At 39.4% G+C, this 25764-nt stretch overlaps 1 protein-coding gene across 1 annotated transcript in view; it reads right to left on the bottom strand.

The window, feature by feature from the left end:
- Nucleotides 1-25764, bottom strand: part of NEK10 (NIMA related kinase 10) — a 319052-nt gene that overhangs the window by 80539 nt on the left and 212749 nt on the right. Inside the window, 3 exon segments of the mRNA XM_082637719.1 lie at nt 16482-16536; nt 18027-18113; nt 18208-18391. Coding sequence (XP_082493845.1) covers nt 16482-16536; nt 18027-18113; nt 18208-18391 — 326 coding nt within the window.

The raw sequence follows: 25764 nt of genomic DNA, 5'->3' as shown, positions 1-25764 counted from the left end.
ATAGGAAAGGGAAGGCAAATAGAGAAGACAAATATACAAAATGATTGAAAATCACTAAAATGAGCCAGCACATAGATAAAAAACAATCAAAAATGTTTCATAGAAGTGATTATAACTATAATTAACAGAAAAAAGATAAACATGAATATGTAAAATAGGACATCAAAATATAAAATGTAGGGGAGGAGAGTAAAAAGTGTAGATCTTTTAGAAGATTTGATATGTTTGAACTTATATGACTATCAGTTTAAAGCAGGTAGATATAGTTATGGGTCAACATACTTGAAAATCAGGGTAACCACTAATCAAAAACATACAATAGATTCGCAAAAATCAAAAAGAAAGGAACTCAAGCATAATAAAAGAGGAAACCATCAAACCACAAAAGGAAAAACAAAAAGAAGAAATGTTCAAAGAACTACAAAATCAAATGGAAAACAAGATTTAAAATGACTAAAAGTACATACTTATCAATAATTACTTTAAATTTCAATGGATCAGAGGAGCTTCAAGATGGTGGAAGAGTAAGACACGGAGATCACCTTCCTCTCCACAAATACATCAGAAAAACATCTACATGTGGAACAGCTCCTATAGAACACCTACTGAACACTGGCAGAAGACCTCAGACCTCCCAAAAGGCAAGGAATTCCCAACGTACCTGGGTAGGGAAAAAGAAAAAAGAAAAAACAGAGACAAAAGAATAGGCACGGGACCTGCACCACTGGGAGGGAGCTGTGGAGTGGCAAAGGTTTCCACACACTAGGAAGCCCCTTCATGGGCAGAGACTGCGGGTGGTGGAGGTGGGGAACTTCGGAGCCACGGACGAGAGCGCAGCAACAGGGGAGCGGAGGGCAAAGCAGAGAGATTCCCGCACAGAGGAACGGTGCCGACCAGCACTCACCAGCCCGAGAGGCTTGTCTGCTTACCTGCCAGGGCGGGCAGGGGCTGGGAGCTGTGGTTAGGGCTTCGGAGGTCAGATCCCAGGGAGAGGACTGGGGTTGGTGGCGTGAACACAGCCTGAAGGGATTAGTGCACCACAGCTAGCTGGGAGGGAGTCTGGGAAAAACTCTGGACCTGCCAAAGAGGCAAAAGACTTTTTGTTCCCTATTTGTTTCCTGGTGTTCGAGGAGAGGGGATTAAGAGAACCACTTAAAGGAGCTCCAGAGACGGGCGAGAGCCATGGAAAACAGCATGAACTGCAGAGATGGGCATGGGATGCTAAGGCTGCTGCTGCTGCCACCAAGAAGCCTGTGTGCAAACACAGGTCACTTTCCACACCTCCCCTCCTGGGAGCCTGTGCAGCCCGCCAGTGCCAGGGTCCCGTGATCCAGGGACAACTTCCCTGAAAGAACACATGGCGCACCTCATGCTGGTGCAACGTCATGATGGCCTCAGCCACCACAGGCTCACACTGCACTCCGTACCCCTCACTTGCCCAGGCCTGAGTGAGCCAGAGCCCCCAAATCAGCTGCTCCTTTAACCCCGTCCTGTCTGAGCAAAGAACAGATGCCCTCAGGCGACCTACAGGCAGAGGAGGTACCAAATCCAAAGCTGAACCCTGGGAGCTGTGCAAACAAAGAAGAGAAAGGGAAATTACTTCCAGCAGCCTCAGTAGCAGCGGATTAAACCTCCACAATCAACTTGATGTACCCTGCATCTGTGGAATACCTGAATAGACAATGAATCATCCCAATATGAGAAGGTGGACTTTGGGAACAAAGAGATATAATTTTCCCCTTTTTCTCTTTTTGTGAGTGTGTATGTGTATGCTTCTGTGTGTGAATTTGTCTGTATAGCTTTGTTTTTACCAGTTGTCCTAGGGTTCAGTCTGTCAGTTTTGTTTTGTTTTGTTCTGTTTACTTAAAATTTTTTTTTCTTAATAATTATTTTTAAATTTTTATTTTAATAACTTTATTTTATTTTATCTTCTTTTTTTCTTTCTTTCTATTTTTTCTCCCTTTTATTCTGAGCCGTGTGGATGAAAGGCCTTTGGTGTTCCAGACAGGCATCAGGGCTGTGCCTCTGAGGTGGGAGAACCAACTTCAGGACACTGGTCCACAAGAGAGTTCCCAGCTCCACATAATATCAAATGGTGAAAATCTCCTAAGGATCTCCATCTCAACGCCAAGACCCAGCTTCACTCAATGACCAGGAAACTACAGTGCCGGACACCCTATGCCAAACAACTAGCAAGACAGGAACACAAAACCATCCATTAGCAGAGAGGCGGCCTAAAATCATAATAAGGCCACAGACACCCCAAAACACATCACCAGATGTGGACCTGCCCAACAGAAATAAAAGATCCAGACTCATCCACCAGAACACAGGCATTAGTCCCCTCCACAAGGAAGACTATACAACCCACTGAAACAACCTCAGCCACTGTGGACAGACACCAAAATTAACGGGAACTACGAACCTGCAGCCTGTGAAAAGGACACCCCAAACACAGTAAGTTAAGCAAAATGAGAAGACAGGAAAACACAAAGCAGATGAAGGAGCAAGGTAAAAACCAACAAGACCTAACAAATGGAGAGGAAATAGGCAGTCTACCTGAAAAAGAATTCAGAGTAATGATGGTAAAGATGATCTAAAATCTTGGAAGTACAATGGAGAAAATACAGGAAACATTTAACAAGGACCTAGAAGAACTAAAGAGCAAACAAACAATGATGCACAACACAATAAATGAAATGAAAAATTGTCTAGAAGGGATCAAGAGCAGGATAACTGGGGCAATAAAGCAGAAACTAAAAAAATAAAAAAGAATAACTGGGGCAGAAGAATGGATAAGTGACCTGGAAGATAAAATAGTGGAAATAACTACTGCAGAGCAGAATAAAGAAAAAAGAATGAAAAGAACTGAGGACAGTTTCAGAGACCTCTGGGACAACATTAAACGCACCAATATTCGAATTATAGGGGTCACAGAAGAAGAGAAAAAGAAAGGGATTGAGAAAATATTTGAAGAGATTATAGTTGAAAACTTCCCTAATATGGGAAAGGAAATAGTTAATCAAGTCTAGGAAGCACAGAGAGTCCCATACAGAATAAATCCAAGGAGAAACATGCAAACACACATATTAATCAAACTATCAATAATTAAATAGAAAGAAAAGTTATTAAAAGCAGCAAGGGAAAAACAACAAGTAACACACAAGGGAATCCCCATAAGGTTAACAGCTGATCTTTCAGCAGAAACTCTGCAAGCCAGAAGGGAGTGGCAGGACATATTTAAAGTGATGAAGGAGAAAAACCTACAACCAAGATTACTGTACCCAGCAAGGATCTCATTCAGATTTCACAGAGAAATTAAAAACTTTAAAGACAAGCAAAAGCTAAGAGAATTCAGCACCACCAAAACAGCTTTTCAACATGCTAAAGGAAATTCTCTAGGCAGGAAACAAAAGATAAGGAAAGGTCTACAATAACAAACCCCCCAAAATTAAGAAAATTAGAATAGGAACATATATATTGATAATTACCTTAAATGTAAATGGATTAAATGCTCCCACCAAAAGACATAGACTGGCTGAATGGATACAAAAACAAGACCTGTATATATGCTGTCTACAAGAGACCCACTTCAGACCTAGGGACACATACAGACTGAAAGTGAGGGGATGGAAAAAGATATTCCATGCAAATAGAAATCAAAAGATAGCTGGAGTAGCAATTCTCATATAAGACAAAATAGACTTTAAAATAAAGACTATTACAAGAGACAAAGAAGGACACTACATAATGATAAAGGGATCGATCCAAGAAGAAGATATAACAATTGTAAATATTTATGCACCCAACATAGGAGCACCACAATATAAAAGGCAGATACTAACAGCCATAAAAGGGGAAAACAACAGTAACACAATCATAGTAGGGGACTTTAACACCCCACTTTCACCAATGGACAGATCATCAAAAATGAAAATAAATAAGGAAACACAAGCTTTAAATGACACATTAGACCAGATGGACTTAATTGATATTTATAGGACACTCCATCTAAAAACAACAGAACACACTTTCTTCTCAAGTGCTCATGGAATATTCTCCAGGATATATCATATCTTGGGTCACAAATCAAGCCTTGGTAAATTTAGGAAAATTGAAATCATATCAAGTATCTTTCCCGACTCTAGTGCTATGAGACTAGATATCAATTACAGGAAAAAATCTGTTAAAAATACAAGCTCATGGAGGCTAAACAATACACTACTTAATAACCATGAGATCACTGAAGAAGTCAAAGAGGAAATCAGAAAATACCTAGAAACAAATGACAATGAAAACACAACGACCCAAAACCTATGGGATGCAGCAAAAGCAGTTCTAAGAGGGAAGTTTATAGCAATACAATCCTACCTTAAGCAAAAGGAGACATTTCAAATAAACAACGTAACCTTACACCTAACACAATTAGAAAAGAAGAACAAAAGCCCCCAAAGTTAGCAGAAGGAAAGAAATCATAAAGATCAGATCAGAAATTAATGAAAAAGAAATGAAGGGAATGATGGCAAAGACCAATAAAACTAAAAGCTGGTTCTTTGAGAAGATAAAGAAAATTGATAAACCACTAGCCAGACTTATCAAGAAAAAAAAGGGAGAAGACTCAAATCAATAGAATTAGAAATGAAAAAGGAGAAGTAACAACTGACACTGCAGAAGTACAAAGGATCATGAGAGATTACTGCAAACAATTGTATGACAATACAATGGACAACCTGGAAGAAATGGACAAATTCTTAGAAATGCACAACCTGTTGAGACTGAACCAGGAAGAAATAGCAAATATGAATAGACCAATCACAGGTACTGAAATTGAAACTGTGATTTAAAATCTTCCATCAAACAAAAGCCAAGGACCAGATGGCTTCACAGGCGAATTCTATCAAATATTTAGAGAAGAGCTAACACCTATCTTTCTTAAACTCTTCCAAAATATAGCAGAGGGAGGAACGCTCCCAAACTCATTCTACAAAGCCACCATCATCCTGATACCAAAAGTAGACAAAGATGTCACAAAGAAAGAAAACTACAGGCCAATATCACTGATGAACATAGATGCAAAAATCCTCAACAAAATACTAGCAAGCAGAATCCAGCAACTCATTAAAAGGATCATACTCCATGATGAAGTGGGGTTTATCCCAGGAATGCAAGGATTCTTCAATATATGCAAATCAATCAACGTGATACACCATATTAATAAATTGAAGGAGAAAATCCATATGATCATCTCAATCGATGCAGAGAAAGCTTTTGACAAAATTCAACACTCATTTATGATAAAAGCCCTGCAGAAAGTAGGCATAGAGGGAACTTTCCTCAACATAATAAAGGGCAGATATGACAAACCCACAGCCAACATCGTCCTCAATTGTGAATAACTGAAATCATATCCACTAAGATCAAGAACAAGACAAGGTTGCCCACTCTCACCACTATTATTCAACATACTTTTGGAAGTTTTAGCCACAGCAATAGGAGAATAAAAAGAAGTAAAAGGAATCCAAATCAGAAAAGAAGAAATAAAGCTGTCACTGTTTGCAGATGCCATGATACTATACATAGAGAATCCTAAAGATATTACTAGAAAACTATTAGAACTAATCAATGAATTGGTAAAGTAGCAGGATACAAAATTAATGCACAGAAATCTCTAGCATTCCTATACACTAATGATGAAAAATCTGAAAGTGAAACTAAGAAAACACTCCCATTTACCATTGCAATGAAAAGAATAAAATATCTAGAAATAAATCTACCTAAGGAGACAAAAGACCTGTATGCAGAGGATTATAAGACACTGATGAAAGAAATTAAAGATGATATAAATAGATGGAGAGATATACCATGTTCTTGGATTCGAACAATCAACATTGTGTAAATGACTATACTACCCAAAGCAATCTACAGATTCAGTGCAATCCCTATCAAACTACCACTGGCATGTTTCATAGAACTAGGACAAAAAAATTCACAATTTGTATGGAAACACAAAAGACCCCGAATAGCCAAAGCAATCTTGAGAACGAAAAACGGAGCTGGAGGAATCAGGCTCCCAGACTTCAGACTATACTACAAAGTTATACTAATCAAGACAGTATGGTATTTGAACAAAAATAGAAATATAGAGCAATGGAACACGATAGAAAGCCAGTGTTTAACCCGCGCACATATGGTCACCTTATATTTGATAAAGGAAGCAAGAATATACAATGGAGAAAAGACAACCTCTTCAATAAGTGGTGCTGTGAAAACTGGACAGCTACATGTAAAAGAAAGAAATTAGAACACTCCCTAACACCATACAAAAAAATAAATTCAAAATGGATTTAAGATCTAAATGTAAGGCCAGACACTATCAAACTCTTAGAGCAAAACATAGGCAGAACACTGTATGACATAAATCACAGCAAGGTCCTATTTGCCCCACCTCCCAGAGAAATGGAAATAAAAACAAAAATAAACAAATGGAAGCTAATGAAACTTAAAAGCTTTTGCATAGCAAAGGAAACAATAAACAAGATGAAAACCCTCAGAATGGGAGAAAATATTTGCAAATGAAGCAACTGACAAAGGATTAACCTCCAAAATTTACAAGCTGCTCATGCAGCTGAATATCAAAAAAAAAAAAAATCCCAATCCAGAAATGGGTAGAAGACCTAAATAGACATTTCTCCAAAGAAGATATACAGATTGCCAACAAACAGATGAAAGAATGTTCAACATCATTAATCATTAGAGAAATGCAAATCAAAACTACAGTGAGATATCATCTCACAGCAATCAGAATGGCCATCATCAAAAAATCTAGAAACAATAAATGCTGGAGAGGGTGTGTAGAAAAGGGAGCTCTCTTGCACTGTTGGTGGGAATGTAAATTGATGCGGCCACTATGTAGAATAGTATGGAGGTCCCTTAAAAAACTAAAAATACAACTACCATATGACCCAGCAATCCCACTACTGGGCATATACCCTGAGAAAACCATAATTCAAAATGTGTCTTGTACCACAATGTTCTTTGCAGCTCTATTTACAATAGCCAGGACATGGAAGCAACCTAAGTGTCCATCAACAGATGAATGGATAAAGAAGATGTGGCACATATATACAATGGAATATTAGTCAGCCATAAAACGAAACGAAATTGAGTTATTTGTAGTGAGGTGGATGGACCTAGAGTCTGTCATACAGAGTGAAGTAAGTTAGAAAGAGATAAACAAATACCATATTCTAACACATGTATATGGAATCTAAAAAGAAAAAAGAAAAAAAAGTCATGAAGAACCTAGGGGCAGGACGAATTAGAGCCACAGACCTACTAGAGAATGGACTTGAGCACACGGGGAGGGAGAAGGGTAAGATGGAACAAAGTGAGAGAGCAGCATGGACATATATACACTACCAAATGTAAAATAGATAGCTAATGAGAAGCAGCCGCATAGCACAGGGAGATCAGCTCGGTGCTTTGTGACCACATAGAAGGCTGGGTTAGGGAGGGTGGGAGGGAGAGAGATGTAAGAGGGAAGAGATATGGGGATTTACGTATATGTATAGCTGATTCAGTTTGTTATAAACCAGAAAACTCCTGAAAACAAAGTCCAGACTGGATAGCTTCACTGTGGAATTCTACCAAACATACAAAGAAGAAATTATACCTATCCTCTCAAACTCTTCCAAAAGATTGAAGACTCCCAAATTCTTTCTATGAAGCCACGATAACCTTGATACCAAAGCCAGATAAAGACACTACCAAAAAAAGGAAATTATAGGCCAATATCTTTGATGGATACAGATGTAAAAATCCTCAACAGAATATTAGCAAACTGAATCCAACAATATATAAAAAGGATCATACACTGTGATCAAGCTGAATTCATTCCAAGGATGGTTCTTTACACAAATCAATCAATGTGATATGCCACATTAACAAAAGGAAAGACAAAAACCACATGATCATCTCAATAGATGCAGAAAAAGCATTTGACAAAATTCAATATCCATTCATGATAAAACTGTCACCAAAGTGGATATAGAGGGAACATATCTCAACATAATAAAAGCCACTTACAACAAACCCAAAGCCAACATAATACTCAACAATGAAAAGTTGAAAGCCTTCTTGCTAAATTCAGGAAAAAGACAAGGATGCCCATTCTTACCACTTCTATTCAACATATTATTGAAAGTCCTAGCCGCAGCAGTCTGAAATCAAGAAAAAGAAACAAATATGTCCAAACTGGAAGGGAAGAGGTAAAACTGTCACTATTTGCAGATGACATGATACTCTATATAGAGAAACCTAAGACTCCACATAAAAACTATTAGAACTAATAAATGAATTCAGCAAGGTAGCAGGATACAAGATTAATATACTGAGGTCTGTTGCATTTCTTTACACTAACAATGAAATATCAGAAATAGAAAGTGAGAAACAATCCCATTTAAAATCATGTCAAAAAATAAAATAGAATAGCTAAGAATAAATTTAATGAAGGAGGTGAAAGACCTATACACCAAAACCCATAAAATATTGATAAAGGAAACTGATGATGGTTCAAAGAAATGGAAATATGCTCTTGAACTGGAAGAATTAATATTGTTAAAATGGCCATACTACCCAAAGCAATCAACAGATTTAATGCCATCCCTATTGAAGTACTCATGACATGTTTCACAGAATAGAACAAATAATCCTAAAATTTACATGGAACTACAAAAGACCCAGAACTGTCACAGCAGCCCTGAGCAAGAAGAAGAAATCTGGAGGCATAACCCTTCTAGACTCCAGACAATACTACAAAGCTTCAGTAATCAAAACAGCGTGGTATTGGCACAAAACAGACATATGGATCAATGGAACAGCATACAGAGCCCAGAAATTAACCCACACACCTACTGCCAATTAATCTATGACAAAAAAATGTGAGAACATACAGTGGATAAAAGACAGTCTCTTCGACAAGTGGTGTTGGGAAAGCTGGACAGCTATAGGTAAATCAATGAAATTAGAACACTCCCTCACACCATACACAAAAATAAACTCAAAATGGTTTAAAGACCTAAATATAAGACATGATATCATAAAGCTCCTAGAAGAGAACATAGGGAGAACACTCTTTGACATAAATTGTGCCAATATTTTTTTGGATCTTTCTCCTAAGGCAAAGCAAATAAAAGCAAAAATAAACAAATGGAACATAATCAAACTTTAAAGGTTTTGCACAACTAAGGAAATCATTGACAAAATGAAAATAAAAACTATGGACTGGGAGAAAATATTTGTAATTGATATGACCAACTAGGGGTTAATATTCTAAATATACAAAGAGCTCATGCAACTCAATATTAAAAAAAAAACCAAATCAAACAACCCAATCAAAAACTGGAAAGAGATCAGAATAGATATTTTTCCTAAGTAGACATACAGATGGCTAACAGGTAAATGAAAAGATGGTCAACACTGCTAATTATTAGAGAAATCCAAAACCACAATGAGAAATGCAACAGACCTCACACCAGTCAGAATAGCCATCATCAAAAAGTCTACAAATAGGGCTTCCCTGGTGGCACAGTGGTTAAGAATCTGCCTGCCAATGCAGGGGACATGGGTTTGAGCCCTGGTCAGGGAAGATCCCACATGCCGTGGAGCAACTAAGCCCTTGCACCACAACTAACGAGCCTGTGCTCTAGAGCCCATGAGCCACAACTACTGAGCCCACGTGCCACAACTACTGAAGCCCACGTGCCTAGAGCCCATGCTCCACAGCAAGAGAAGCCACCGCAATGAGAAGCCTGCACACCCCAATGAAGAGTTGCCCCCACTTGCCACAACTAGAGAAAGCCCACGCACAGCAATGAAGACCCAACACAGCCAAAAATAAATAAATAAAATAAATAAAAATTTTTAAAGTCTACAAATGTTGGAGAGGGTGTGGAGAAATGGGAACCCTCATAAACTGTTGATAGGAATGTAAATTAGTGCAGCCCTATGGAAAACAGTATGGAGGCACCTCAAGAAACTAAAAATAGAATTATCATATGATCCAGCAATTCTATTCCTGGATATATATCCAGAGAAAACAAAAATACTAATTTGAAAAGATACATGCACCCCAACGTTCAAAGAAGCACTACTTGCCAGCCATTTCACTTATAGGCACTTACCCCAAAGGAAAGGAGTATGTGTCCATACAGACACAAATGTTCATTGCAGCTTTATTTGTAACAGCCTAACAGTGGAACTCAAATGTCCATTAACAGATAAATGGATAAACACCCCATGGAATATCCATACAATGGTATACTACTTAACAATATAAAGGAATGAACTATTGATACAAAAAACAGTATAGACAGATTTCAAATTAATTATGTTGAAATTAATTATGCTGACTGGAAGCAAGTCCAGACAAATGAGAGTAGGTCCTATTTAGTCCCATTCATATTAAATTCTAGAATGTAAACTAATCTACAGTGCAGCAAGCAGGTCAATGATTGCCTGGGGTGGGAGTGAGGAGCAGGAGTGAGGGGCACAATTGGGCACAAGGACACTTCTGGATGGATACGTCCACTCTCTTAATTGTGTTTTCACAGGGATATGCATACTCAAAACATCAAATCTCACACTTTAAATAGGTGTAATTTACTTTGTGTGAATTATACCTCATTGAAGCTCTTAGAACAAAATAATTTCTCACATTCTCATTCAAGAAAGTTATTCATATAGACCATCACAAGCTCTGTGTGCATTCATGAAAAACAATATATAAAAATACAAAATTAAGTTAACTTTCATCTGCCTTTTGTTACTTACTAAATGAAACTTAAATGTAAGTCAGATTTAGTTATCTCATGCTTCTGTATCTTCAGGACAGCTAACTAGTTAGCCCTTGAGAGAGTATGAGCAATTGAAGTTAAATCAGCTACTTGGTGACCACTCAGATTAATAAACATCTGGGGGAGTATCCCAAGTGACACTCTTATTTATGACTCTTCAATTACATGCAAAGAATAAAGATGTAAAATCAAACCTCTATTCTAGTAAACCAAAGGCATAACTAAAAGCAAATTATCCTTAGTGAATATACTTGTAGTTTGTTAGGTAATGTGGGTCAACTGGAAGTTCCCCATGGGCTACTTCTGTAATATTAAAAATGCTGTGCTTCCCTGGTGGCGCAGTGGTTGAGACTCCGCCTGCTGATGCAGGGGACACGGGTTTGTTCCCCGGTCCGGGAAGACCCCACATGCCGCAGAGCGGCTAGGCCCGTGAGCCATGGCCGCTGAGCCTGCACTCCGGCAACAGGAGAGGCCACAACAGTGAGAGGCCTGCGTACCGAAAAAAAAAAAAAAAAAAAGCTACACTGACATCTCCAGGTCTTCTAGGGGTCCAGGAGAGCCCTGGAATGGCTGCCACATGACATCCTGGTGGGAGAGAGTTTGTATCTGGAGACCTGGTAATGGAGATTTGGAGACTCACCTCTGCTGCAAATGAGTGAAAGGCTGCATTTCCAGAACCAAGGAATGGGGCACTCTCTGCTGATCTAATATCTCAGCTTTGAGTTTGGCTTTCAGGACTTTTGGTGATTTGGGGATGGAGGGCTGAGATCTGGGAGGAGTTTGGCAAGAAAAGGAGCCCAAAGGAATTATTTTCTGGCTTCAAGTGAATTCTGCTAAATAGTTCATAGAAGGAACATGGACATCTAAGAGTTGGAGACTCTTTCTGGGTCTTGCCATTAATTAATGTAATTACATTATATGTAATTATATTCCTGAAAAAAGGTTTTATCATCTGATGACAGGACGGCTTGGATCACATCACCAGGATGCCTTCCAGTTCTAATATCATGTTTCCTTTCACCAGCCTTGAGAATTCAATACCTCTCTGAGGAGGCAGGAGCTGCCCTTTCTAGTTTCATTTGCTCAAGTTTTGTACATTTGCCTGGCCCAGTTTCTCAAGAAAGCCTACCTCAAGTTACTAGGGAGGTACCTTGGATCTTTAGCAGGCAACTGGCTTAAATCTAGCTCCTGATATCTGAGATGACCAAAGTTGCGAGTTTATGCTTAAGCTTTCTCTGTGTACCACGAGCCAGGACCATGTCTGAATTCTAAACTCTGGACACCATGCTCAGATCAAGTAAGCACCTCTCTGTGGCTTTTTCTTTTGGGGACCAATTCCCTTGTTTTAGGAGCCAATAAGGAGCTCTTGGGAGAGCTGATCAGGGTCTCATTGTAACTCTTCTACCATTTAATATGTGGCACAAAATAGCCAAAAATATCTGCAGGCTTGATTTTCAGTTGATTTTTATTATATTTTGTAGCTCTGCTATCTTCTTTTAGATTCTAACTTTTCATTTAGCTTTTAAATATTTTGCAGGAGGGGTTTACAGTTAATATTACTAAACCAAGAAACCCAGGATAATTCTAAACAAATTAGATTGCAAATAACTTTAGCCTTATTCAATGCCTTTTGAAGAAATTATATATTTTAGAATTGCCTCCTTTTAATTCATTGAAGCTCTGGGGAATACCTGGAAGGACGTCAAAAAGTTATTAATTTTCTCTCCTCTTATTTGGTATGAATCACAGGCTTTTTGTCATTTATTTTCTTCTCAAGTCTGCCTTTGTCTCCCCTCCATCGTAAGTTCCTTGAGAGAAGAGAGCTTGCCTTAAACCAACATGTGTTCCCTGATGGCATGTCACACTGTCCCACACATGGCACATCTTTGCACATGTTATTTTAGCTCAGACCTTATTCACCTGTTTACTTATGCCTGCTCCTGCTGATTCATCAACCTCAACGTCTGGACCATCATCCATTTTCTGCCTGTTTAACTTGGTCGTTAACCCCAAGTTAAGGCTCACTCTGTACTATCTCTCTTTCAATGAGATTCAGACTGAATTTCCTTTTTCTGATGATTCTAGTTTACCCAATTTGCTATAAATGTTTACATAATGACTAGGTTTTAAAAAGTATTTCAAGCTCTAATACATATATTTCCTTTGTTTTTAAAGAGCTGAACTCTTGCAAACAAGCCAATTTTCCATGAATCCTTTTAGAAAAAAGGACTAGATTTATTTGGTAATGCTAAGATTCCTAAATTCACCTGATTGAAAATTTCCATCTTAATATAAAATTCTCTTAATTAGGGAGTTCACCCATATGTCATAATTTATTTTTGTACTAAAATAATTGTTTTGCATCTCTTCTATATATTTATGCAACTTTGTATCACTGAGTAAAACATCCAATCATAGAGGAAAAACCTTTTGATAATGTTCTTAAGAATATAAATAATCACAAACCTTAAAAGGGAGTAGTTAGATTCCAAAGAATACTTGTTAGTTATTTGAGAAGAACACATGGAACATTTCCCCATGCAGGCAGTGGACAGATTTCCAGACCAGCTCACAAAAGTCTACTGAACTCATGATGTGGTTAAGGTAGAGAAGCTCTGGTGCCAGAGTTGAGGAGGACATACCCACTCCATGGTGCCGCTCAGACCCCCAGCTTCACGGCCAGGCTCACATCTCCCACACCTGTCCCCTCACTTCCTGGGCTGAGCTGGCAAGAGCTCCCATGTTCCAGGCTCCTGTGTATGGCTTCCTTGTCCACAGCAAGTAGAAGCAGAGCTGCTGGGTTGGGGTGGGCATCCAGAGATGGAAAGTGGGAGAGGTCCCTCAGGATATAATGATCCTTCTGGTATATTATGCAGTCTGATAGGTTTCCTTGGGTTTTGTTTCTAATGACACCAGAAAAGATTTAGGAAGTAAAAAAGGCTCCACCCTAACTCTTACTGACGCTCACTTGGAAAAGATAAAGTTATCAGTGATGTGTATTTGACTAAACAAAACAAAAAAATATATTTTCTATGTGAGCCTTCCTTTGCCACCTAACTGAAGCCCTCAAGATTTCACTAGGCAGGTTCTTAATTCTGAAATTCATTTCCCTTATGCTCTTCCTGGCACCCTCAAACCCAGCAGTGATTGTGGTCCCATTTGGACTGCTAGGCATCCACACCTGCTCCCTGTGGCAAGGCCTCTGAGGGACCCGAAGGGGCTGCCAGTGAAGGGGCTCAGACGTCCCCACAGCAGGGAATAGGGCCTGATCCAAGCCAGGCCAACCCAACTCTGTTGCAGGACACTGGATCCTAAGAAAGGCGACACAGAGACAAAGCAAACAAGCTGGGAGCTCATTCAGGCCTACATTAGAGCCTTGACAAGTCTTCTAGGAGTGCCTTCTCCACAGACTTCAGGGGCTGACCTGGCTCCTATCCCTTCGTAGGTTGATTCTACAAGTTCCCTAATTATATGAGTCCTTGAAGGCCTTCTAATGAACCCCGCTGTGGCATAAGTCAGCCAGAGTCAGGTTTTTTCCTGCATCCACAAAGCCTGACTGGTAAAGCACACCCACTTACACATGGCCTGGCCTGCACAGCTGCCGTAGACCCAGAGCTGCTGGCAGCCCTCTGCCTGTCCCTGCTCAGTCCCCTGCCATCTCAATGCTGGCTCTTCCCAGTTGATCACACTCCTCAGACTAGGCTGTCCTCTCAGCAGTGAGCTGGAACATCATCTAATAAACAGAAACTGAGGCAGGAGGTAGATGGGCTCCAGGCTAGACATTTACAACTGGCCTCCTATTCACACTTCCTGGAGCCAAAAATGATGGGCTCCAGGCCAGACATTCACTACCAGCCTCCTGTTTACATTTCCTGAGGCAAGAGACAAATGGGCTCTGGGCTACATATTTATGACCAGCCTCCTGTCTACATTTTGAGATCTACACTTCAATATAAGAAACAACAACAGGAATAGGGTAAATAACTGGACATTGGACACTTTTATGGCAGGAACAAAGAGGGGTTAAACCCTGTTAGAAGATCAAGAAGTCACACATTTCCCATCCTTGGAACAAGGAAAACACTACACATATGCAGGAAGGCTCCATGGGGTCAAAAAGGCAGGGGAGGCCAGACTATAAGGTCTTGCTATTTTCCCTCCCAGACACCCTTGTGATGAAATCCATCTTGACTGAGGTGTGTGTCATACGGAGGGGAGGGTCCTGAGACAAATTAGCCATGGGGTCAAAGCAAGTCGATTGGCCAAGAAGACAAAGGCCCAGAAGACTGCCCCCTTATAAAGGATTTAAACTTCCCAAAGGTGGGACTTTTGCAACTCTCTTGCTGAGTTCACCAGTGTGTCTTTCCACATGTACTCTGCTTTTCTAGTAAACAGTTTACTTTCTTCTATACCTACCGTCTCCTTGTCAGATTCCTCCTTACAAGGAAGACAAGGACTGGGGATTTAGACTCTAGCTGCTGTCCTTGTGGTCTAGCTGTTAAGATCCCTGGTTTCCACCCAGGTGACCAGGGTTCAATTCCCGGTCAGGGAACTAAGGTCTCGCTTCCAGCGCTGCTCACTGCAAGCTACTGCTCACTGCTGTGTGTGTCCAAAATCAAAACCACCAAGTATAATCTTCCCTAATATCCCTCTTCTTTGCCTCTCTAGCTTAATTTTATCTTTACCTCTCTTTCTTCAGACACAGTGGATGGCTATCCCTTCAGGCCTGCTCTCTAGCTCCAAGCTGCTCTGAGACTGGGAACCATCTTCAATCTCTCCTCTCCATCAGCTGCTTCTCTTCAGTTCACACACCCCACAGTCATCCTGATCCTAGAAGGCCCTTTTCCATCAAACATTCCCCACCAGCTCACTGTCAGCCCACTCCTTTATTCAATTGCTCTCCATCTCTGCCTCTATAACTTCTGAAACCATCATGATCAGGCTTCCCACCACCAGCCTCACCCAAGGCCATTGAATAGCTCTTATGAAGGTTACCAGGGACTTTCAAAAGGCCAAATCAAAGAGTTTCATTTTAGTTCTTAGCCCAAGAGACAACTACTGCAGAAACTGCTAGTCATTCCAAAATAACAATTCCTTCTTTTAAAACAGAATCCTCCAAACATATTCATTCTCCCTTGCAGCTAGATGTGGCCACTGATCTATGAGCAGAAGGGAGAACACAACGTCTGGGTCACATCCGTAAAATGAAGGGCATGTCTCTACTTCCCATCCCACTTCCTGCTGGCTGGATGTGGGTGTGATGTGATCCACATTTGCCACATTTGCAATGAGCATAAGACCTATACCCCAGGGGTGTAGAAAAACAAGGTATAAGGAGCCACAGCTCCAGATGATCTCATGAAACCCTACCTCCCTGGGCCACCCTTGAGCTCAGAGAGACTAACTGAGTGTCTGAGGATCACAAAGCCAGACTAAAACCCAGGCCCAAGCTTAGTGCTCTTCCCAGTACACTCCTTGGTAAAGTACAATCAGTTCTAGGAGGGTGGGCTCCAATAGCCTCTGGTACCACATGCCCACATAACTTCTGCTATCAGTCATCAATTTAGCCACCAAAAGCTCAGCTCTGCAGAGTCTAAAAATATTTCTAGGAGCTCAGTGTCTACATACCTTTTTTGGGATTGTCTTTCTCCTCCTGAAGCACTAAAACTTCTCTTTAAAGCGACTGAAACAAGAAAATAAAAATAACTTCACATTTTCCTGTGGCAGATCTTTTATTTATTTATTCATTCATTTGTTTGTTTAAAAAATATCTAACCAATTGTACCTACTGTAAAGACTGTCTTCATTTATTATAGCATCAGCAAAATATAACATTGCATATTACTATTTACTTGACAGGTTTGTTTAAAGGTCTTTTCTCAAAGAAAAGGTGCTAAACAAAGAAACTCCATTGTTAGTAGCTAAAAAGTTCATAAAATATCTGTGTCATAATCATCTTAAATCCCTTACCAAGAGAGCTAGAAGTAACCACATGCAAGTGTAAGGGTCCAACTTTCCTTTATCACTTCCCCACTGACCCTCCCCACCCTTGTTACTGGGTATACATAATATCCCATCATCTCAAAATTCATCTCAAACAGTTAGTAATTAATTGCTTCTAGAATTTCCTACATATGTTTAAATGCACAAATATTTTTACTGCATAATATTCATGTTTTCCCAATCGCAAATCAAGACATTTTATTTATCAGGCAGGAATTTATAGAGAAAACAGAACAGAGTGTTGGAATTTGGGATTGCCCCAGAAAATCTGGAATATCTATTCTCCATTTTTATGGACCAATTAATTTTGGAAAGGGACAAAGAATGAAGCAAAATCCTTAGAGTTCTACTTAGGGACAATATTTTAAACCATTTTTATGAAATTTTCACAGTATAGTCATTGATGAGAGGGGATTATTTAGACTTAATTTATTTCAGAGTATTTCTACCTATCTTATTTAATATTCCATCAATTTACTCTTTTAAAAGAGTTATTCTTTTCTCTCCATTTTCTATTTTAACTGATCTGTTATTTCAATTTCAGATTTGTTCAGGGATTTGAATCCTATCTTTCTGTGAGGAAGATTCTTTAAATTTTATCTAAATATATCTTTACTTTCTCTTACCCCAGTCTGATTTTTTTTTTTACTGTTTCAAATTAAGAGTAAAGATGAACATATTTACTGAATTTACATAGCATTTTTTCATAATTCTAAACAATTAAAACATTTATTTTACTTTAGTGTTTTAAGGAAAATATATCCCTTTATATTAATGTAAATAAAATTGTATAAAACTTAGTCTACACCAAGACTAATTTCTTCTCCAGGTTTCTAACCTCTAATCAACAAACTCATGAAAGGTCACTTCCATTACTCCTGTGGTTATTTAGTCTGTCTTCAAATAAGTTATCTCCACTCCCCACTTAGAACCTGCATTTGCTGGAAGAAATAATGAAACTGTTCATTTGACAGGAGGCAATGAAAAACCACAGTGCCTGTTGGCCTTTGGGCTCTGTAAGAGTGAAAGACACACCTGTCCTCATTAGCATTACACCTGGGAAACAAACTACTCATTTATGTAAGTGTGATGACATCTACTTGACTCCCAAGTATGATTCCCAGACCTCTACCTGCTGGAATCCCACAAACTGGTAAAAAGAAAGCTTACTGAATGTAGATTCCTTCAAAGGGCTTGAACTGGAGCTGCTGGAGTTATCCAAAGTGTCCAATTCATCATCGAACTCTGAATAAATATCTGCACATGAATAAAAAAAATAAAGAGCAAATGAACCTTGAAACAGAAAGGAGTCAAGAATTCATTCATGTTGTAACCCTTTCACTAGAAATACCTTTCTCAATATTTTCCAAATTGAAGTTATCATCTGACAAGATTCCAGCACAGGATCGGTCTTTGTCCTTATCACAGGGGGCCTGGAAGCCCTCAGGCGGCAGGTCTGTGCTTTCTGAAAACTCACTTTTCAGGCTTCCTGCTCCACTGCTGCTTCTACTCAAGCTTGCATTCTCAAAGGATTCCTGAAAGAGAAATTCAGTTTGTAATAACCACTTCTTTCCTTTCTTCTGCAGGACTTAAAGCTCATTAGAATATATATTAAAATGACTAAAATATTATTACAAATATTTATGCTGAAGTGCATCATCAGTTCCACCTATACATACGCTATAGAATTCATTCAGTCCGTAACTACAAAAAGTGGGTCTGCAAGCTACCACTGGACAAAAAAGAATGGACGTGGCAAGGTGCTGAGCAACAAAGGTCTGTGCAATCTGATGAAAGAAAATGTAGCACTAAGGAATAGAAATGTAGAATAATTCTGGAGGTAGGTGGCCAAGATGGAGGAGTAGAAAGACCTTAAGCTCACCTTCTCCTATGGACACACCAAAACAACACGTATTTACAGAGCAACTATTGAAGAAAAAGACTGGAATCTAACAGAAAATATCTTCTACAACTAAAGATATAAAGAAGGAACCACAACGAGACAGGTAGGAGGGACAGGGACACGATAAGTCAAGAACCATACCTCTGGGTGGGTGACCCTCAAACAGGAAGATAATTACAATTGTAGAGGTTCTCACCAAAGAGCAATGGGTTTGAGCCCCACATCAGGCTCCCCAGCCCGGGGGTCCTGCACCAGGAAGACGAGCCCCCAGAACATTTGTTTTTGAAGGCCAGCTGGGCTTACTTTCAGGAGAGCCAGAAGACTGGAGGACACAGAGACTCCACTGTTATATGACACACACAAAAGTTCACACACTCCAGCACCTAGGAAAGAAGAAATTACTTGAAAGCAGCCTGGGTCAGACCCACCTGCTGATCTTGGAGAGTCTTCCAGAGGAGAAGGAGAAACGTGGAGCTCCCCTGAGGACATGGACATTGACGGTGGCCACTTTGGGGAGCTCGTTCTACCATGCAGACACTGTTGTTGCAAGTGCCACTGTGGAGACCACCCTCCAGCTTATCAGCACCAGGACTGGCCCCACCCCTGCCCATCAGCCTGTAGGAGCCAGTGCTGGGAAGCCTCAGATCAAGCAGATAGTCAGGAGAAGACATAGCCCCACTCATCAGCAGGCCAGTTTCCATAAGACCCCCTGAGCCCACAGCTGCCATGGAACAAGGCCCTGTCCACCAGAGGGCCCAGAAACCAGCCCCATACACCAATGCACAAGCTCTAGACCAGGGACCCTCAGGTCTTCCAGCCAGCTACCCTGTGATCTGGTCCCACAAACTAGTGGGCAGATACCAGTACCACGAAAACTGCAACCTTACAGCCTGCCTTGTTAGGACCCAGCCAACCCATCAGCAAGCCTACATCAGCCCTAGGACTTCCTGGGCCTGGGTCCTTCCCACCAATAGACCAAAACCAGTTCTGAGAAATCTTGGGCCCCTAAGCCAGCTACCCTGGAATCCAGCCCCACTCACCAGTGGGCCAGCAACAGCTTTGAGAAACCTCAGAACCCACAGCCAGCTGTGTCAGGAATCAGCCCCAAAGCAGGCCAACACTAGACATGGGAACACAGGCTCCACAACACCCACCCCAGGACCCACAGCTCCACCACCAGTGGGCCATCACTAGCCATGTCACCACCAGCGGCTCAGCAGTCAGTTGTGTCATGACCCGGCCCCCAAAACCAGCAGCTGACAGGCAACCAACTAGACCGGGGGCCAGCCACACCTACCAGAGCACTCACAGTAGTCAGCCTGCCACAAAAGAAGACCCAAGCAGCCCACATAGGGGGCAACCCTAGAGAACGTAGCTCTGCTGACAGAGGGGAGTGTGCTGCCAGGATGCATAGGATGTTTCCTACAAAAGGCTACTTCTCTAAAGTCAGGAAATTTAAGAAACTTACCAAATACATAGAAATAAAAACAGAAAACTAGACAAAATGAGGTAACAGAGGAACATGTTCCCAAAGAAGAAACATGATAAAACCCCAGAAGAAGAACTAAGTGAAGTAGAGAGAGGCAATCTAGCCAATAAAGAGTTCAAGGTAATGACTGATGGTAGAGATGATCAAAGAAGTGAGGAAAAGATTGAATGAACAGAGTGAGAAGTCAGAAGTTTTAACAAAGATTAGAAAATATAAAGAAGAACCAAACAGAGATGAAGAATACAATAACTGACAGGAAGAAAACACTAAAAGGAATCAACAGTAGATTGGATGATATAGAGGAACAGATCAGTGAGCTGGAAGAGAGAGTAGTGGAAATCACTGAAGCTGGAAAGAAAAAAGAAAAAAAGGAATGAGGATAGGTTAAGAGACATTTGAGACAATGTCAAACATGCTAACATTCACATTGTAGGATATAGGGGTACCAGAAGAAGAAGAGAGAGAAAGGGGCAGAGAACATATCTGAAGAATTCACTGAACCTGGGAAAGGAAATAGGTATCCAGGTTCAGGAAGCACAGAGAGTCCCAAACAGGATCACCCAAAAGAGGACCACAACAGGACAATTGTAACTAAAATGGCAAAAATTAGAGATAAAGAAAGAATATTAGACTCAAATCAATAGAATTAGAAATGAAAAAGGAGAAGTAACAACTGACACTGCATAAATACAAAAGATCATGAGAGATTACTACAAGCAACTCTATGCCAATAAAATGGACAACCTGGAAGAAATGGACAAATTCTTAGAAATGCACAACCTGCCAAGACTGAATCAGGAAGAAAGAGAAAATATGAACAGACCAATCACAAGCACTGAAATTGCAACTGTGATTAAAAATCTTCCAACAAACAAAAGCCCAGGACCAGATGGCTTTACAGGCAAATTCTATCAAACATTTAGAGAAGAGCTAACACCTATCCTTCTCAAACTCTTCCAAAATATAGCAGAGGGAGGAACACTACCAAACTCATTCCACGAGGCTATTATCACCTTGATACCAAAACCAGACAAGGATGTCATAAAGAAAGAAAACTACAGGCCAATATCACTGATGAACATAGATGCAAAAATCCTCAACAAAATACTAGCAAACAGAATCCAACAGCACATTAAAAGGATCATACACCATGATCAAGTGGGGTTTATTCCAGGAATGCAAGGATTCTTCAATATACGCAAATCAATCAATGTGATACACCATATTAACAAGTTGAAGGAGAAAAACCATATGATCATCTCAATACATGCAGAGAAAGCTTTTGACAAAATTCAACTCCCATTTATGATAAAAACCCTGCAGAAAGTAGGCATAGAAGGAACTTTCCTTAACATAATAAAAGCCATATATGAAAAACCCACAGCCAACATCATCCTCAATGGTGAAAAACTGAAACCATTTCCACTAAGATCAGGAACAAGACAAGGTTGCCCACTCTCACCACTATTATTCAACATAGTTTTGGAAGTTTTAGCCACAGCAATCAGAGAAGAAAAGGAAATAAAAGAAATCCAAATCAGAAAAGAAGAAGTAAAGCTGTCACTGTTTGCAGATGACACGATACTATACATAGAGAATCCTAAAGATGCTACCAGAAAACTACTAGAGCTAATCAATGAATTTGGTAAAGTAGCAGGATACAAAATTAATGCACAGAAATCTCTGGCATTCCTATATACTAATGATGAAAAATCTGAAAGTGAAATCAAGAAAACACTCCCATTTACCATTGCAACAAATAGAATGAAATATCTAGGAATAAACCTACCTAAGGAGACAAAAGACCTGTATGCAGAAAATTATAAGACACTGATGAAAGAAATTAAAGATGATACAAATAGATGGAGAGATATACCATGCTCTTGGATTGGAAGAATGAACATTGTGAAAATGACTCTACTACCCAAAGCAATCTACAGATTCAATGCAATCCCTATCAAACTACCACTGGCATTTTTCACAAAACTAGAACAAAAAATTTCACAATTTGTATGGAAACACAAAAGACCCCGAATAGTCAAAGCAATCTTGAGAACGAAAAATGGAGCTGGAGGAATCAGGCTCCCTGACTTCAGACTATACCACAAAGCTACAGTAATCAAGGCAGTATGCTACTGGCACAAAAACAGAAAGATAGATCAATGGAACAGGATAGAAAGCCTAGAGTTTAACCCACGCACATGTGGTCACCTTATCTTTGATAAAGGAGGCAGGAATGTACAGTGGAGAAAGGACTGCCTCTTCAATAAGTAGTGCTGGCAAAACTGGACAGGTACATGTAAAAGTATGAGATTAGATCACTCCCTAACCCCATACAAAAAAATAAGCTCAAAATGGATTAAAGACCTAAATGTAAGGCCAGACACTATCAAACTCTTAGAGGAAAACAGGCAGAACACTCTATGACATAAATCACAGCAAGATCCTTTTTGATCCACCTCCTAGAGAAATGGAAATAAAACCAAAAATACACAAATGGGACCTAATGAAACTTAAAAGCTTTTGCACAGCAAAGGAAACCATAAACAAGACCAAAAGACAACCCTCAGAATGGGAGAAAATATTTGCAAATGACAAAGGATTAATCTCCAAAATTTACAAGCAGCTCACGCAGCTCAATAACAAAAAAACAGACAACCCAATCCAAAAATGGGCAGAAGACCTAAATAGACATTTCTCTACAGAAGATATACAGACTGCCAACAAACACATGAAAGAATGCTCAACATCACTAATCATTAGAGAAATGCAAATCAAAACTACAATGAGATATCATCTCACACCAGTCAGAATGGCCAGCCTCAAAAAATCTAGAAACAATAAATGCTGGAGAGGTTGTGGAGAAAAGGGAACATTCTTGCACTGCTGGTGGGAATGTGAATTGGTACAGCCACTATGGAGAACAGTATGGAGGTTCCTCAAAAAACTACAAATACAACTACCATATGAACCAGCAATCCCACTACTGGGCATATACCCTGAGAAAATCATAATTCAAGAAGAGTCATGTACCAAAATGTTCATAGCAGCTCTATTTACAATAGCCTGGAGATGCAAACAACCTAAGTGTCCATCATCGGATGAATGGATAAAGAAGATATGGCACATATATACAATGGAATATTACTCAGCCATAAAAGAAACGAAATTGAGCTATTTGTAATGAGGTGGATGGACCTAGAGTCTGTCATACAGAGTGAAGTAAGTCAGAAAGAGAAAAACAAATACTGTATGCTAACACATATATATGGAATTTAAGAAAAAAGAATGTCATGAAGAACATAGGGGTAAGACAGGAATAAAGACACAGACCTACTAGAGAATGGACTTGAGGATATGGGGAGGGGGAAGGGTAAGCTGTGACAAAGCGAGAGAGTGGCATGCACATATATACACTACCAAACGTAAAATAGATAGCTAGTGGGAAGCAGCTGCATAGCACAGGGAGATCAGCTTGGTGTTTTGTGACCACCTAGAGGGGTGGGATAGGGAGTGTGGGAGGGAGGGAGATGCAAGAGGGAAGAGATATGGGAACATATGTATATGTATAACTGATTCACTTTGTTATAAAGCAGAAACCAACACACCATTGTAAAGCAATTATACTCCAATAAAGATGTAAAAAAAAGAATATTAAAAGCAACAACAAAAAAAAACCACAAGAAGTTTCATACAATGGAACTCTCATAAGATTATCAGCTGACTTTTCAGCAGAAACTGCAGGCCAGAAGTGAGTGGCATGATATAGTTAAAATAATGAAAAGGAAAAACTTACAACCAAGAATATTCTACTTGGCAAGGCTCTCATTCAGATTTGATGGAGATGAAGAGTTTTACAGACAAGCAAAAGCTCAAAGAGTTCAGCATCACCAAACCAGCTTTACAAGAAATGTTAAAGGGACTTCTCCAAGTGTAAAAGGCCACAACTAAAAACAGAAAAATTACAAAAGTTAAAGGCTCACTGGTAAAGGTACATATACATGTAGAAAGATAGTAGGAAGGTTAAAAGACAAAAGTAATAAAATCCTTTGGTCAGCAACAAGTAATTAAGGGGTACACAAAACAAAAATGATGTAAAATATGATGTCAAAAACAGAAATCATGATGGGAGGGAACTTAGATTGCAGGATTTTTAAAATACAATTTAAATTGAGATCAGCAGGGCTTCCCTGGTGGTGCAGTTGTTGAGAATCTGCCTGCTAATGCAGGGGACATGGGTCGAGACCTGGTCTGGGAAGATCCCACATGCCGGGGAGCAACTAGGACCGTGAGCTGCAACTACTGAGCCTGCACGTCTGGAACCTCTGCTCTGCAACAAGAGAGGCCACAACAGTGAGAGGCCCATGCACTGCAATGAAGAGTGGCCCCCGCTTGTCACAACTAGAGAAAGCCCTTACACAGAAATGAAGACCCAACACAGCCAAAAATAAAAATAATTAAAAGAAGCCTCAACATAAAAAAAAATTGAGATCAGCAACTTAAAATTTAAAAAATGTATATCTGTGTGTATATATATATATATATATGTGCATATAGCTATATATAAACCTCATGGTAATAACAAAACAAAAATCTATGATAGACACACAATAAAAAGAGAAAAGAATCCCAACATAACACTAAAGATAGTCCTCAAGCCACAGGTGAAGAGAACAAAAGAAGAAAGAGCACAAAAATAACTACAACAACCACAAAACAATTAACAAAATGGCAATAAGTACATACCTATCAATAATTACTTTAAATGTACATGGACTAAATGCTCTAATCAAAAGACACAGAGTGGCTGAATGGATAAAAAAGCAAGATCCACATATACGCTGCCTACAAGACACTCATTTCAAATAAAAAGACACACACAGACTGAAAGTGAGGGGATGGAAAAGGTATTCCATGCAAATGGAAAAGAAAAGAAAGCTTGAGTAGCAATAATTATATCAGACAAAATAGCATTTAAAACAAAGACTGTAAAAAGACAGAAGAATTTTACAATCATCAAGGGCCAAGAAGAAGATATAACAATTTAAAATATATAAGCACCCAACATAAATACCTAAATACATAAAGCAAATATTAACAAACATAATTAGAGAAATTGACAGTAGCACAATAATAGCAGAGGACTTTAACACTCAACTTACATCAGTGGAGAGATCATCCAGACAGAAAATCAATAAGGAAACACTGGTCTTAAATGACACACTAGACCAAATAGACTTAACAGATATACATAAAACATTCCACCAAAAAACAGAAGAATACACATTCCTTTCAAGCATACATGGAACATTCTCCAGGATAGATCACATGTTAGGCAACAAAATAAGTCTCAGTAAATTTAAGAAAAATTAAATCATATCAAACGTATTTTCTGACCATAATGTTATGAGACTAGAATCAACTACAAGAAAAAAACTGCAAAATACACAAACACATGAAGGCTAAACAATATGCTACTAAACAACAAATGGATTACTGAAGAAATCAAAGAAGAA

This window comes from Mesoplodon mirus, assembly GCF_964341445.2.
Source record: "Mesoplodon mirus genome assembly, chromosome: 12".
NCBI classification, from domain to species: Eukaryota; Metazoa; Chordata; class Mammalia; order Artiodactyla; family Ziphiidae; genus Mesoplodon; species Mesoplodon mirus.
The sequence above is the reverse complement of the archived record's forward strand: the minus strand, read 5'-3'. Positions and strand labels throughout refer to the sequence as shown.